General features: G+C 44.5%; 1 protein-coding gene across 18 annotated transcripts in view; it reads right to left on the bottom strand.

Moving 5' to 3' along the window:
• Positions 1-16,204, bottom strand: part of Unc79 (unc-79 subunit of NALCN channel complex) — a 246,811-nt gene that overhangs the window by 57,593 nt on the left and 173,014 nt on the right. For 11 of the 18 annotated variants that reach the window (XM_087553452.1, XM_087553459.1, XM_087553463.1 and 8 more), the window contains 3 exon segments: positions 8,493-8,600; positions 4,927-5,043; positions 2,263-2,346 (listed from right to left, as the gene is read on the bottom strand). In XM_087553452.1, the coding sequence (XP_087409578.1) occupies positions 2,263-2,346; positions 4,927-5,043; positions 8,493-8,600 (309 nt within the window). 18 annotated transcript variants of the gene reach the window in all.

The following is a 16,204-nucleotide window of genomic DNA, read 5'->3' as shown; positions in this document are numbered from 1 at the left end:
AGCTGAGCAGCTAAGATGAGTCTCTAAGTGACAACACGAGACAGCGGGGTGTTCTGCTGAACAGTAACTGTGAATCCGAGTCCTCCAAGCAGACAAAAAGGCAGAATGGCAACATCACTAAATAATCCACTTCTCATCAAGAAATGAGTGACTTGGTCCTGAAATCAAAGATGAATAATTTCTCCTCAGAAAGAAGAACGACTGAGAAAATGGCAGTTCTAATAGAAGACTATAAGCCTTTGATGCCTGGTCTGAAGGGCAAAGCTGTGTGCCCTGAGGGGGAAATGCTGTTGAAGTTCATGTTTGCACACTATAGACCACCTCTCCGGGTAAAGTTTACGCAAAGTGTATTTCTGAGAAGCGAACGCTTGCAAACACATCAGCTCTGAAAAGGGTCTGTACCTTCCAAAGACCCCAGTTGGGAATATAAACCTTGCTACCATGTTACCGGCCATTTCTGAGCTAGCATTCCTGCCCAGGGATATACAAGGGTGCTGTTAACTAAGGATGTCCATAAAGCTGTTGCACGTATCAGACATATAAGTAGACTCATAGCAGAGACAGCAAAAGGACAGAACATAAGTATAATTCCCCACGACTCTTGATCATTGATGGACACACTAGCCAAATGCTAAAACGACAACGAATGCCAGAGTAGAAAAAAATACATCACCCACAAGACCTATGGAGATGTGTCCACAATCTCACTAGGAAGAACTCTAAGTCAAGATTGCAACCAAAGGATCGAGAAGGTTTCAGGCATTTTTGTGGCTTCCAAACAGTCATTACCTAGCCCCAGTGAAGTTGTTTTTCTTTCCAACAACACAGAAAGCATGCTGTGGTATTTATGGAAGCCATCTATCAGAGAGAGAAGGTTAGGTGACTGACCACAGGTTCTCATAGGGCGACATTAGCTGAGCCGATGACTTGCTAAATTCCACTACTGTCAGGGAAACTGAAAGCAACGTGTGGGAAGATAAGAAATACGAAAAAGAAAGCCACAGACTTCAGCAACCTTTTGTCATAAACGACCCACAACCAAGCTGGCAGTGTTAAACTCAGCCTCCATGTTTGTCTCTGTATTGTTTGGCAACGATTCTGAGCCCCCAACCACTGGTTCCTTCCCAGGATATCCAGCCTCTGTACAGAGAACCAGAAGCAGAAGCAGAAGCAGAGAGTCCTCAGAAACTTGAATACAGAGGACCTTCTCCATAGCTGAACTTCAAAGCTCTAGATGCTGACAAACACCCCTTTGGGATCCCAGAGACAGGAGAGACCCCGGAGGTGTGCTTGTGGCAAAGTGCACACCAGCTGTGCGGCTGCACCAGTGGACTCTACCACTTGCAATGAGAGAGAGGCTGTGGGGACTCTGCATCCACCTTCATGAGTTCACTTTTACTTCAGCCTGGTTCTGATGGGCAGATCACAACCACGCACCGAGGATTGGCTCAATACCCTGACTCACGACAGCTCTTCTCGGCCACACAGACTAGTGACTCATCCCATCTGCAGGAGGGCTAGAGTGCTAGCCATTACTAAAGAAGTGTCCAGGAAGCTGGACGCAAACATCTCCACATGGGTCTACTTGATTCAAGAGACTACTTGGAAGATGTGATCAGGGCTTTCTTTCTTTTATAGCCAATGATAGGGTCATCAGCCTTCTGAATTTTAAGAACAGAAGGATTAATTAAATATGTAGTTAAATGTGTGGGTTGAATTTAGAAAGCAAAAATTTTGATTATCCTAGCACAAACGGATGCTCGTTTTGCCCCCACAAGCAGAACAAAGCTTGTATTTTTCATACGTAACTTGAGATAGCCTTGAAAGAAGCTGGTCAGCCATAGCCCTACCATTCTAGAAAAAATAAGGACAGTCTGAACTCTGCTCAGGGAAAGAGCGAAGGGTGACATGGAAACCTGACACGTCTTGGGAGGGAGGCTAAAGAGCCCAGGGAGGTCTGGTCTAGAAACAGCTGAGGGGGGAAGAAATGAGGCGTGTTATTTTCAAACGTCCAGAGTGTTGGGCAAGAGCCACTAGGATTGTGTCATGTGGCCCCGAGTGTTAGGAAGACGGCGATAAGGCAGAGCTTTTGTCCTTGTTGGTCAAGGATGAGCCTGCACACACTTCCTGGTCCTGAAGGTGTTTTGCAGGTTGGAAATATGTGGAGCTGGAGAGGAAGAGGTTTTGGCGCCTGCTGTGTGGATCCGTGAGAGATACCCAGTCCTTCAGTTCTACAGTCTGAGACTCCGGGACTCAACCAACCTCTCGTTCGCAGTGGCTGTCCCTCCAGGTCGGGGTTTAGGCACATTGGCACGTTACACTGCCCTTTCCCAGGCTGGATCTGTTCTGTGGATAAAGACAGCATTTCAGTCTTCAGTGGGGTCAGTTTGGTACATGTCACCGCACAATCGATGCAGCCAACTGTCATGGTTACTTTATTAACACATAAAGATTAAAGCTGGGGGTGGGGCTTATCCAAGGCTTCTGTTACAAACCTGTCACTCAGTTAAATGAACTGCACCTGGAAATATTAGAGCGTTCAAAACTAACCTTTTTTAAGTTCTATTCCCACTCTGCTTCAGAAGAGTACAAATCCCAATATGAAATGAAGGGCCAATACCATGGCCGTGAAACATGTGTATGTTAATCAATAAATATGCTAATGATACTCTGGGGTGATGGTCAGACGGTTCACACAGCAGACACATGGACGGGCACAAATGATAGGGCTTTGACTGAGGGGTGGAGAACAAGAATGAGGAGCAGAAATTGAGTGATATTTAGGGGATGTTCATTCGAGACGTGTACAGTGAGGAAGAGGCAGACTTTCTGTGGAGAAACTAGTGTGTGCTGAGGTGAATTTAGCACGACCCAGTTTAAGCTGTTCTCATCAGTCAAGAACAACTACGGGACCATAGTTGTTCTTGGTCGGGAGCTAGAGAGTCAATGAATCAATGTGTGTGGTTCAAAACAACATGTCCCCTAACATCATACTCCACATCCACAGACTTTTCTGCTGGCCTCAGGTAGCAAATGTGAGATGACTGAAGCCAGGTGTAAGGCAGGCTCAGCTGTGGGAGGCTGTGTCAGAAAGATCACTTGAGCCCAGAGGTTCAAGAGCAGCCTCAGTAACAAAGAAAGATCCTGGGTTCAAAACCAACCAACCGAACAAACAAAAGAACTTGGGAATAGTGAGATGAAACCTATTAAAGGACTCAGAGACTAGAGAATGGAAAATTAAAAAAACAAAAAAAAAAAAAACAAAAAAGCGGATGTCAGTGCAAGAAGTTCGGACAACATGGAGTCTTATGTGTGAAACCAAGAAGACAAGTACCATTAAGTCTGACTGAAAATAGAAATCTAGGGGCTGGGGATTTAGCTCAGTGGTAGAGCGCTTACCTAGGAAGCGCAAGGCCCTGGGTTCGGTCCCCAGCTCCGAAAAAAAGAACCAAAAAAAAAAAAAGAAAATAGAAATCTATAGTTAAATGGGTTATCTGGTATCATGTAGGGTTTTGTAGCTTAACGTTCAGGTCAGAAAGAGATGTCAGTTAACATTGTCGAGGCTTTACTTAATCAAACTAGGTTGTAGCCTTAGTCAGAGTCTAGAATGGCTGAGTCCCAGTCGCAGATTGAGCTGGGACAGAAGGCTAGCCGAGCACTTCATCCCAGAGCACTAACTGAGCTGCTCCTCTCAGGCTGAACAGTCTCATCCCTGCAGAGAGCGACAGAGTCCTCCATGGTATGTTTGGAAAAGAGTGACTAACAAGCCAAACGCGTTCTTGGGGATGGCTAGCCAGTGTCTTTCCCTTCTCTCTCTTGTCTGTCGCCTCTTAGCTACTCCTTGCTCACTCCTGGGTACCATTAAATGAAGAGAAAACACTCGTCTACGTCCAGGGGACTGAAGCTGCCTATTACCTACGGGGTGGGTGTGCTATATGGTTCTCTTCTTGAAGAGCAGCAAAGGCAAACGAGAGGACATACACACGATTTGAAAAGCGGCTCGAGAACTTGGGGGTTTTTTTTTGTGCACACTGTGATTCTGCATCATGATGAGGAATATTAAAAATAATCTCATAATTGAAGCCCCAAAAATAATCACCCAGATAGTGAAGTGCACCCCCCATAGCGTGTTACAGTAATCAGCTCTTACATTTTCGTAGCCTGTGCAAACTTCAAGGTGCTTTCCGTGTTTATAATCTCGTACCTCAGATGACCCATTCAAGAAGAACAGCAACTAAGAAAAGGCAGGCACTTAAGAGGGGACCACTGCAGAGGTATGAGCCGAGAAGGCAGCACATGCAGATGGGATAAGGGAAGGGAAATGCAAAACAGTCATACTCAAAACAGATGTGCCATGGCAGTCCTTCTTACTGGGCGACAGGTTAGATGCGGTTCTGGCTTATGAACATGAGGGTGTGTGACTGTAACCTGGTGACCCTGCTGGCCAAGGTTACACAATCCCTTCCCAAACCTATTTGCAGATCAAGCCATCACGGACCCCAGACTTGTCATTGAATAGGCACTAAATTCGGTACGTTGTATTTTCTGAAAGAGGATATTGACTGTTTGGCGCTTTAAAAATGCTGTGCCATGAAACCATAGCTCTACCCACTCCTCCCCAGACAGATAACTTGAGATCTGAAATCTGGGTCTTAAAGGAAAAGCTGAGAGTTGGGCATGCGGAGACCAGACCAGCCTCGGTAGGAACCGGCCTCGGTGGGGACCAGCTTAGCGGAGGATTAGTCTGAACGAGGCTCAGCCCGGAAGTCGACCGCTTTGCTCTAGAGCGCTTGGGAAAATCTGAGTAGATGTTAATTGCTTCCAGTTTGTTTAAACTGTTTTAACCAAAGAACACAAAAAAGTGGACACAGAGAAAGTGGCATTAGCTAATCTGAGAAGCAAACAAGAAGAAAAAGCGTGACCCACCAGTGTCCCAGCTGCTGATGTTATGGGGGGCGCTAGACTGATGCTCCAGCTGTCGCTTCATTAACTGGCTCATTGTCAGAACTCCCAGGGATCCCCTTTTCATCTGCCTATACTGAGCTATACGAAGGAAATTAGGAGACGATTACCACGGGAACAGGTTTCCCATCGCACGCACAGGCTCTACACATCACACACGTCTTAATCGAGTCTTCGTTAACTACTTGCAATTTTTTTTAAAATCATATGCTCCTCGTCCCGTGGAAAAACTAACACCTTTCGTGTGCTCATTGTGCAGGCAATAGTAGTGCTCCCCTAGCATCGATCCACCAGCTAAGCGTGTTTACTTAACTCCCAGTGAATGCAGTGCGATAGTCTGTGTTAGAGGGATAGTCTGTGTTAGTGGGATAGTCTGTGTTAGAGGGATAGCTTGTGTTAGAGGGATAGTCTGTGTTAGCGGGATAGTCTGTGTTAGCGGGATAGTCTGTGTTAGCGGGATAGTCTGTATTAGCGGTTTTTACTTATATCCTCTGCCGCATCCTAAAGAGGACCCAAACCAAGCAGTGCTACCTTGAATCGAATCGAAAAGGCCACTGAAGTAGGCCGGATCATACCGACTTCAAAATCCGCACAGTTTCCAAGCCTTTGAGCCGCCCCCCCCCCCCCCCCCCCCGTCTACCATTTGAAAACCGTGAATTAAATATCATTCCGCCTGGATACTCTTTGTTTTAGAAAACAATGCTATTATTTTTGTCCTGCTATTAAAGCCCTGGTGGGATTCTTGGCAATGGAACGTAGTAAGCATTTCCAAACCCAAAACTACAGAAAGCTGCCAGTCGCCTGCTGACTTGGAAGGCCACCCTCGCCTGATCCCCTGATCCCCTGTGAGACACTCAATGCCTATCCACTGACGCAGTGTGAGCATTCAGGTTCACCAAGATGGCTGTAGGCCTGACCCCAAGCACCTGGATGTTGCCCACTTGGATTCCCCAACCCGGTTCACTTGAGAGGGCAACTTCAGAAGCTGAAGCTGATGAACTGTGTGCCCTAGAAAGGAATGCAGAGGCCAGTATCTACCAGACAGCCCCTGGACGACCCTGGACACTACACAGAGGTTTCGCAGTCAACAACAGGAGCAACTAGGTGTAAAGGGACATCACTCATCCGTCGTTTCCGGTGTGTTCCGCATGCTGTTTGATTGACGGTGGCCATGGCGTGTTTAAGTCACGAAACCATCAACTGGCAACTTGATCGAGAAGGGAACATGGTGGGATTGGTGTGTCTTGGAGTCCATAATCACTAAATTTTTGGAAATAGCTAATCAATGAACAGTAAATGTCCCTGATTGGTTTACTGACCTGTAAACTTTATAAGTCTGTAATTTACTTGAAATGTAGAGCTTTAGGTAAAAAATTTAAATTTTTAAGAAAAATTCAAAATCAAGAATATGAATATATATATATATACATATATATATATATACATGTATTTTTTCTTTAGTACTGGGCTTTGAACCCAAGGCCTTGCACATGTTAGGCAAGCTACCTTCCTGCTAAACTACATCCCTAGCTAAAACTGAAAAGTTTTAAAGGATTTAAAAAATTTAAATATAAACATCATCTTGTAGACTTAGTCAAGTAAGGGTGCAAAACCTCTTATGGGGAGATTCTTCCCCTTTCTAAGTTTTCCTCTGCTTTGCAATCCTGGGAATGGAGCCCAGAGCCTCACACATGCTAGGCCAGGGCTCCACCACTAAGCTACACCCCCAGTCTCTCGGGGGCTTTTGAAGACAGCAGAATTCCTGAGAGGAAAAAGGCCAATGGACGCACTTTCTGGCATTATGCCTCCAAGAGCACACCCAAGTTCTGTGATGATGCTTTGCATGACAAGAGCAGAAAGGTGAGGACTAACATGCTAACCCCGCACCAGAAAGGCCAGACTCACACATGACTCCGGGATCCTGACCCTCCTGACACACATGTTCACAGCACTAGAATTACAGCCATTTAACCATTCTGACCATTTCAAATCACACTACTTCAGAGTTCTAAGCAGGGGAATTTGGTCTCTTTTTGTTTTCTCTTTCTCATGTAAATGAGGAAGAGAAAGCACGCTGTTTTGATTTTTGTAAAGTTGTCAAACATTGTTCATTATTAAAAACAACAACAAAACACTTAGCTTTAGAACTAGCCATCCTATTTTGCAACCAAAGGTTAAATATCTGCTAGTTGGAAACGATCATAATTTTTCCAGTCTTATAATTGATTTAGAATTATCCAAAGACAGTGTGGAATTTATATCAACTTGAAAATCTCATAGGCAAAGCAGCAGTTCATCAGTGTCTCTCTCTCTCTCTCTCTCTCTCTCTCTCTCTCTCTCTCTCTCTCTCTCTCTCTCTCTCTCTTTCTCTCTCCATAGTGCTGTGACCTTAGGCAAGCATTCAGCATCTGCCATGCAGTGCTTAGGTAAGGATTGGATGTAGCTCATGTTATATATGAACCATTCACCAGGAGAACCAAGTAGACGGCATCTATGATCACTGTCAAGACTTTGCCTTCCTTGATCTCCAATGGGAAGCACAATTCCTGGCCCCCACCACATGCTCAGGGCATGATGAATGAATGAATGAATGAATGAATGAATGAATGAATGCATGAATGGATAAATGCTGACAATGATTCCTCTCCATACAACCAGTCCAGCATTTCCATTATGATACAACCAGTCCAGCATTGACAAAGCACTGCTCATCTGTCTTCTTGAACTATCCTCCTTTTAGAAGATGGTCAAATGAAAACTCACTAACCCTTCAGGCAGCATCCATATTAAATACAAATTTCTCAGGGCATACGACAAAGGCTTCCAGAAACATACACTTTTGTCTGTATCACTGATTCCTTCCAAGAATTCCCCTTGCTGGAAAAAAAATCTCTTTGAGTCCACTGAGCTGAGTAAATACTGTGAGGGAAGAGCAATGGAACCCAAGCTTCTTATGGTCAAAACCTAGTATCCAACAGCAGAGGGAAGTTTCAGAATACTGGCCTGGAGTAGACTTTGCAATGTGTTGGGCCATTTTTGCTTTTCAGCCTAAATGGAACAGATTTAGCCTATAGGGTCACGATGCATTTATTTTAGGATAACTCAGATAAAGCCGTGTTCACAATAGAAGTGATTCAGACTAAATCAATGAGCCCCGGGCAAGCTTCTGACATGATCGAATCCTTACGTGTGTCACATGACCAGTTCCACATTCTGTGTTCAGACTAGTAGCGATGCTCACTTCACTGAATGATGAAATTCTGTAATTATCCTTTAATGAATTTGGGAATTGATCTAATTGATCTTAGGCAATCAGTGCCCGTGTGATTAATCTGACTTCTGAGTTCTGAACTAACTAAAGCAGACCATGCTACCCTCCAGAACTTCATAGATTACACAGCATTGTATCATTGAGGAAGCTAGTGTGTCATTTTTTTTGTAAGTAGGAGGGTTAGCAAAATTGAAAGCAATACGCGTCGGTGACCTTCCAAAGTTGACAGACACAGAAACCATCACGGAGGAACACTTACTTGATATTGATGAGTGGCTGCTTGTTTCGGGTGCACCTGCTTCTAACGTAGGGGCAGAGGAAGATTCCCGTGGCATTTCCAACGTTGAAAGTCCTTTAGCAGAGGGATCTACGAATGGAAATACTATTTAAAGTTAAGGACAGCGGGACAACGTGGTTAAGGACCTTTCTGGGTCTTTTACTCTCGTGTCTACCATGCCCATTCAAATCTCTATGCACTTTCTGCCTCTAGCAGCTGCCTTAGAGAGATCACATGTCTGCTGGCTTCAAAACCCTGCAGGTAACTGACTCTTCACCACATTCTCCTCGTGAAGCTATGTTGCCTAGTGAGTGATGCTCCCACAGTTACAAATCTAATGCTTGAAGTGTCCATGCTGCTGCTGCTGCTGCTCTTCTCTGTCCGTCCCTTCTCATCTGATAGCTAACAATAGGTCAGTATTCTGCACTACCTATCTGCCTATCTGCACCTTGTCTGAAAATTTCCTGGTCTTCATTTATTTCTCTATCTTCAATAGAAGGTTCCGCATCCCAGGAGGTTTCCAGGACTCTGTTTCCTTCCCAAGAAAACTGATCCAGTGACCTCCTTATGGAGCATTTGCCCTTAATTGTTTCCAAACACGGAACACTACAATGTTACTATTTTCGTACTTTTGTATAAATGTTACTAAACAGGGAACAATTAAAGAGCAGGACCTGTGTCCTCTTTGATATAAATAGTACTAAGTGAGTGTCTCGGTTTCTTTCAAGAAGTGGTTCTCAACCTTCCTAATGCTGCAACCCTTTAATACAGTTTCTTATGTTGTGGCGATCCCCCAACCACAAAATTATTTCATTGCTACTTGATAACTGTGATTTTGTTACTGTTAGGAATCGCGTAATGTAAATATCTGATATGTGACTCCCAAAGGGGTTGCAACCCACATGCTGAGAACAGCTGTGTTAGAGAAACACAAACATTCCCATTGAAAAAGATGTCTCTCTGGCAGGAAATAGTTTTGATATATAATATTGTCTTATTAATCTATCACTATTGGAAATCGGCCCTCTCTCGTTGTTCTAAGTAACTGCAGAGTGTCCTCTCAAACATTCTGAAAGGATAATCACGTCAAACCTACAACCCTTTAGAACATCACTGGGCAGCAAACACACTGAGCCTCTTGCTGGTTCAGACTTGCCAACGTGGGTTTCCATGACGACAAACTAAAAAGTGTACCATCTCATCCTTTTCATAGTGCAAAGTGCTTCTTATTGTCACAGATAAATCCACAATATTTTATAATTAATGCATGCTGCTCCCAACACTGGATGGCCATTAAACCTGCAAGGTGTCAGATATAAAAGGTCCTAGAACAGGGTCTGGGACAAAAGTTCGGGGGAAATGGCTTTGGACCATCTACTTTTCATTCCCAGGTCTTCTGATAGATACAGTTGCCATATTAGTAACCTTGTGTGTTCTGTGTGTACATGTTCATGTAGGTGTGTGCAGATGGACCAGAGCTTCATGTTGTGTGTCTTCCTTGACCAATCTGTCCTTGTTTTTTCTGTGATAGGCTCTCTCACTGAGCCTGGAACTTGGATTCAGCAGGGCTGAACAGCTAATGAGCTCAAGGGATCTGTCTGTCTACACCCTGGCCTGTCCCGACTCTCAAGCACTGGGGTCACAGACAGTGTACTGCCTTGCTTGACGTCTACATGGGTGCCAGTTATCCAAACTTGGTTCCTTGTGCTTAATTAGCAGACAGTTTACTGAGCTAAATCATCACTAATAACTTCTAGTAACATTTATGTTTTTTTTTACATTTTAAATGTATTGTGTATATATGCACACGTGGGCACGCATGTTTGTGTGTGTATATATGTGTTTGCGTTCCTACATGTGTGCTTGTAGAGGTGCCTACAGAAGCCAGAAGAGGATACTGGATCCCTGGAGCTGGAGTTACAGGCAGCTGTGAGTCACATGATGTAGGTGCTGTGAACCAAACTCAGGTTCTCCATATAAGCAGATTCGATCTCACCCCACAACTCCCTCTAATACCTTCATGGTAACAAAAAAGTATAAAAATACAACCTGCCGTAAAGTTTCCCAAACATTCTTCATGGTGAGCAGTCACTTGAAACTGCTTTAATCATCAAGATAAAATATTTTAGGTATTTTTTTTATAAATGCAAAATTAGAAAGGTTACAAAATTACCTCTCCCGCCCTTATTACCTCCCCTCTATGTGTGTTACAGATGTGGATTATGGCCCACCAATAATATAAAATGAGGAAAGTGTTATCAATTTTCAAAAATCCACTGTGGCTTTTGGGGTCTGGGGTGTGTGTGCTTAAACCTTTGATGTACTTTTTACCTTAAAGAAATGGTACTGGGTGGCAGTTACTGATGAGCTCGTTTTCCCAGATTCTTAAACCAAGCAAACTTTTCCTGGCTCTCAATCATTTTCTGAAGTGTTCCATTTATAGTCGATTTAAGGTACATATCTAAAAAGAGCCACCCACTTGATTTTGACACACCTGCACTCAGTCTTCCAGAGTCACACGTCGAGAATGCAGTGACTTTCCTGCTAGTCACATGCTCCATCCCTCTTAGTCACTTAGGATAGAGACAGGAAACAAACAGGACAAAATCTGTTGCTTCATGGGACTTTGATTTGGTGAGGGCGAGACATGTGCAGGAGTGAAGAAATTATTACCTGTTGAGAGGTCACTGGAGAAGAAGTAAGAGAACCACCATGCCAGCTGGGGTTGGGGGGAGCTGAGCTCAAGGGCAGGGTGACTGAGCAAGGCCAGGGCCGGCCTCGTTGGTGACTGGTGTTGGGTCAAAGAATTGAAAGAGGTGAGAGTGTGCATCAAATGGGTCTTGGGCTGCTCAAAACTTAGAGGACAGCGGGTATAAAGCTGTAGGCTAAGAGCGAGTAGGATAGAGTCAAGAAACGGTAAGAGGCCATTGTGGCCTCATGTTGTTGTGGAGAGAGCAGTACAGATGATGTGAGAGGAAATGATGACAGGGATCCTAGAGAACTTTCTGGGCACACAAGGCACTCTGAGTTTTATTGTGAAGGATGTGGGAAGGCCCTGGAAGGAAGGATTTAATCCGGGGGTGGGAAGGAAGGTTACGTTATTCTGTTATTCTATTGACCGTGCTGTTGATGTGTTGAGGAAAGAAGGTAATGAAGGAAGACAGTGGGTGACCAGTTAGGTGACAAGAGCAGGTAAGCCAGGTAGGATTTCTGACCCTTCGGACCAACAGTCTTATGGTGGGCATAAGAAAAAGGTGGTATCTGATATCTCTAAAGGAGATCGAAGTCGCCAGATAGAACTAATGATACTCAGTTAAGGCTTAATTTCTGTTAGACAGGAAGAGGTCATTTTTATAGCACGATTGTGTTCTGTACAGTGTGAGAGATGAGACCCCCATGTTCCCACTGCTCTCTCGAGCCAACTCCTTTCACTGACTGCGTCTGACATCCCTCCACTAAGGAGGAAAGCATGTTTCCCCTTGGTTTTGGTTCAGCCATGCGATTTGCTTTCACTAACAAAGTGCTTGCAAGCATTCTATGATTGTCCTGGTAATACTGTATTGTCAAGTAGATACAACCTAGTGTCCCCTGGGATGAGAGAACATCGGATGAAGAATTGCCTTGGTAAGACTGACCCATAGGCATGTATATGGAGCATTTTCTTGGATGCTAATTGATGTACAAGGACCCAGCCCACTATGGCGGGTTTAGGCTGTGTAAGATTTCTAGTTGAACATGAGCTAGAAGGAGAACCATCCAATAAGCAGCATTCCTTCATAGTTCCTGCTCCAGGTCCTGCCCTAACTTCCATCAATAATGGATTGTGACTTGGAACTATAAGCTAAATAGCCCTTTCCTTCCCCACATTGATTTGGCCATAATGTCTTATCATAACAAGATGAAGCAGGCCAGACCACTGAATTTGATTAGAGCTTGTGCAACTGAGCTTGCACTCTGGCTGTGTAACAATAAGAATAGTACTAGATTTTATGGGGCACAGAGAAGGAGGGCAAGCATGAGAAACAGCACTCGGGCACCCATCCAAGCTTGGCTTGGCTTAGTTTATCAGTAGATGACCGAGACCCTTGGGGTAGATAATAGCTTACTGTTTTGTGCTTGTGTTTTTTGTGACACAGCATTAGCCCAGCAGTGAGTAATTGACAGTTGTCTCAGTAGATGAGACCACCAAGAAAGTAAGTGGTGACCTTAGAAATGGGGAAGCGACCCAGGATGGCGCTCTCTCAGGGAAGGCGCTCCCTCTGGGAAAGGAGGAGAAACCAACAGGAGAGAGTGAGTTGTGATCACTGAACAGAAGGAAACCCAGGAGCATGCAGTATCCACTCGAAGTAGGGTTTATCAGTTATGTTAAATATTGTCGCCATGCCAGAGACTATGCTTCAAGAGCTGACCACTGGATTTAGCAATGAAATCCCTCGGTGATCTTGAGAAATAGTTTAGTTGTTAAAGTGCGGGGAGAGAGTGAAAGAAAAAAGTCCTGGACGAACACTGGAGAGAGGAGTAATTGCTAAAAGAACTGCCTGTGGTGATTAGAATGATAAGTGCTCTACACTGGCTAGTGTAGTTGATCATTTTGGCCCCCACCTGGCGGCTGTTTGGGGAGCTCGTGGAACTGTTGGGAGAATGGTTTTTGTACACTGTGTAAAGATTGACTTCTATTATCCAAATGCTGACTTCTGTGCCAGCAGAGAGTTGCGTGCAGACCAGACTTTGGTACTGTTATTCATGCAGCTGCATTATTTCTTGTAAACATTTCTTCCTGCACCTTCTGATTGGTTTCATAAAGAGCTGAACGGCCAATAGCGGAGGCAGGAGAGGAAATGCAGGCCTTCCAGGGAGTCAGGCATGGAATGATTTGCTAGCCAGATGCAGAGGACGTAGCAGGAGTTAGTACAGAGACGATGTAGCAAGCCCCATGGCAGGACAGAGCTGGTTGGGTTTGCATAGATGACTTAGTTGAGAGTCTGCCAAGGTAAGGCCAAGCTTTCATGACAATAAAAGTTCTCCCAGTCTTTATTGGGAGTGGTGGGTTCGAGACGTTCCTGTATAAATGGTGCCCCATGTTGGGTGCCAAATACAACATGACTTTCTCAGATCACCATCTCAAGAACAGTGAGTGACACAGAGACCTTTGATTAATAACGAATGCTTTAGTCCTTAGCTTGGCATGTTCTCAACTATCTCTTACCATAAATTAACCCATTTATTCTAATCTATGCTCTGCCATGTGGCTTGTTGCTTTTCCTCACTTTCGTACGCCTGATGTCCTCCGAGTCTGGTTGGCGAATCTTCCTGTCTCTATTTCCCAGAGTTCCTATCTCTGCTGGATGTCACGTCTATGCTTTTGTGCCTAGCTACTGGCTGTCCTCAATCAAGTGAGGAAAGAAGAGAAACATCTTTACATGGTGTACAAAAATACTTTCCCAACATGAAACCTTTAGCAGGTAGGCCTTGATGGAGGAAGTGTATCGTTGTGACTTTGAGGGTGGAGCCTGGCTCCACAACCTGTTTCTTTTCTCTCTGGTTCCTGTGTGTAGATAAAAATAGCCAGCTATCTTCCTGCTGCTGCCATCATGCCTTCCCCACATGCCTTCCCCACATGATGGACTCTAGCCCCCTGAACCATGAGGCATAATAAACTCTTCCTTCCTTATGCTGTGGTCATAGTGTTTTTATCGCCACAACTGGAGAGAAAAGCAAAGCACTGCCTTTGGGAGCCTTTGTATTTTTAAATAAAGAGCAAAATAAGATTGTGTCCTTTAAAAGGAAAAAACATGGAGGACAAAGAGTGGAGAATGTTGCCTGTATCCCAGGGTAGATGAAAGAGTCAGGATTTGATAGGACACCAAATGTTTAAATATAAATGCCAGAGGAGGAGGCAGGAGACGGTGGGATGCATGGAGAGAAAGCATGTCTTTGAGATCCGTGATCTTGCCAATAGAACTCTAGGGAGGAAAGCGGCCATGAAATAGTCAAGTAGGAGAGTGAACTGGGAAACACCAGAGAACTGGTGGGTAACTTCCTAGTTTAGGTTTGTCACTGTGTCTTTAAAATGACACAGTCCACGTTATACATTTTTTTATCTAGACATATTGATCATATGGTGCGTGCAGGGTGAGTGTGATTTCACGAGGGATGTGTTTATCCAAGCATGTTTGAAAAAGGAAATGCCAAAAAGGAATAAGGAATGCTGGTGGACTTGAACTTAAGATGAGGAGAGACATGAGGTAGAAGATGCTAAAAAAGACAGCAGGATCAATAAGTATTGGCCAGGAGAGTGAGAAGAACAGCTAATCCAAGAACAGTAGGCATATTGAAGTCACAGGAAGGTTGTAATTGACGGTAATAACAAGTCTGCAATACAAGTACAGAGATGAGTACCTCATGGTTCCAGGGAGATAGAGCCCGCCATGCTGGTGAACGCACTGCATGATGATGTCTGCAGGAAGCTGGCTGCTAGTGTTTTATCTAGACACAGGGATCAGTGAAGTAAGCCAGAGTGTCAGAGGGCATCAGCACGCAATAACAGTAAGAGTTTTTGACAGGAACATACGTGTTGATGGATCAAAAAGCAAGGGAGTTGTGGTGAACAATGAGACCGTGTGTCTGATGGTCAGATGACAGCAGCTGCGGGTTGTGGAAGTAAGGAAATAATGGCATGAGGGTGGCCATGGTGAGTGAGAAGAACCCCTCACCCCCAACCCCTAACCCCTAACCCCTAACCCCTGGACCAAGCCCAGTGGCACCTGTCAGTTACATGGGCTTTCAGGAAAGCTGTGTCCTTGGAAAGAGCCAATTCCCATTAGGTTAGAGAGGTGAAGGAAATTAAAGAAAGACAGAGACAGACAGACAGACAAAGGATTTTTGCAAAAAGGAACCCATGGATTTCTGGGTGGTAGAGGAAGGTAGCATGGGAATGTTTTCAGAACTGGAGGCATACACGGTCTTACAGAAATCTAGTGAGGTGGTTAAAGAGTCTTCACACAATGGCTGCCACCAGCAGAGAGGTGAGAACTATTCTCTAGGCAATTAGCAAGTGAAGCTGTCAGTCTGAGTGGATATGGGAATGTAGGTGTCTGCGCCTCTCTTGCTCCTTCTGGTAGAAGCAGGAAAACCTGAGTCAAACACTGACTGTGTGGCCCTTCCTCCTTCCGGTGCCCACCACAGGGAAAGGGACAGATGCGTATGCCTGTGGAAAGTGGTGTCTAAAGAGCTAACTGATGGGTAACGTGCACTATAAAACAAATGAAACGATCATCTACCATCTTCATATACTTTTCTCTTGTTCTGGGATCAAATGTATTACTACACACACACACACACACACACACACACACACACACACACGAGTTTCCCCCTTGTATCTTTGGGAACAATTAAAAGTATAACGATAAATGAAGAAGATAAAGCAAATGCATATACTAGGATGTCTTATGACCTACATACAACCTATTTATCATAATGTTTACCATGCAGACCTTGTTTCTGACACCCCTATCACCCACCTATATAGTTTCTGAGCCAATTCCGTCCTTAAATCACATGCAGCAATTTTCCTGGCTACAAGTAAGATTTAAAATGTCCACATTTCCTTCAAAGCCTTCTTAGCTGGTTAAACTTTCCTGATGTGACAGGAAGCCACCCATGCCTGGCTAGAACATGACTCTTTCCGAAGA

The sequence above is a fragment of the Rattus norvegicus genome, chromosome 6 (assembly GCF_021556685.1).
Source record: "Rattus norvegicus strain SHRSP/BbbUtx chromosome 6, alternate assembly SHRSP_T2T, whole genome shotgun sequence".
NCBI lineage: Eukaryota > Metazoa > Chordata > Mammalia > Rodentia > Muridae > Rattus > Rattus norvegicus.
Note: the sequence above shows the minus strand (reverse complement) of the source record. Positions and strands in the feature narration are given on the sequence as shown.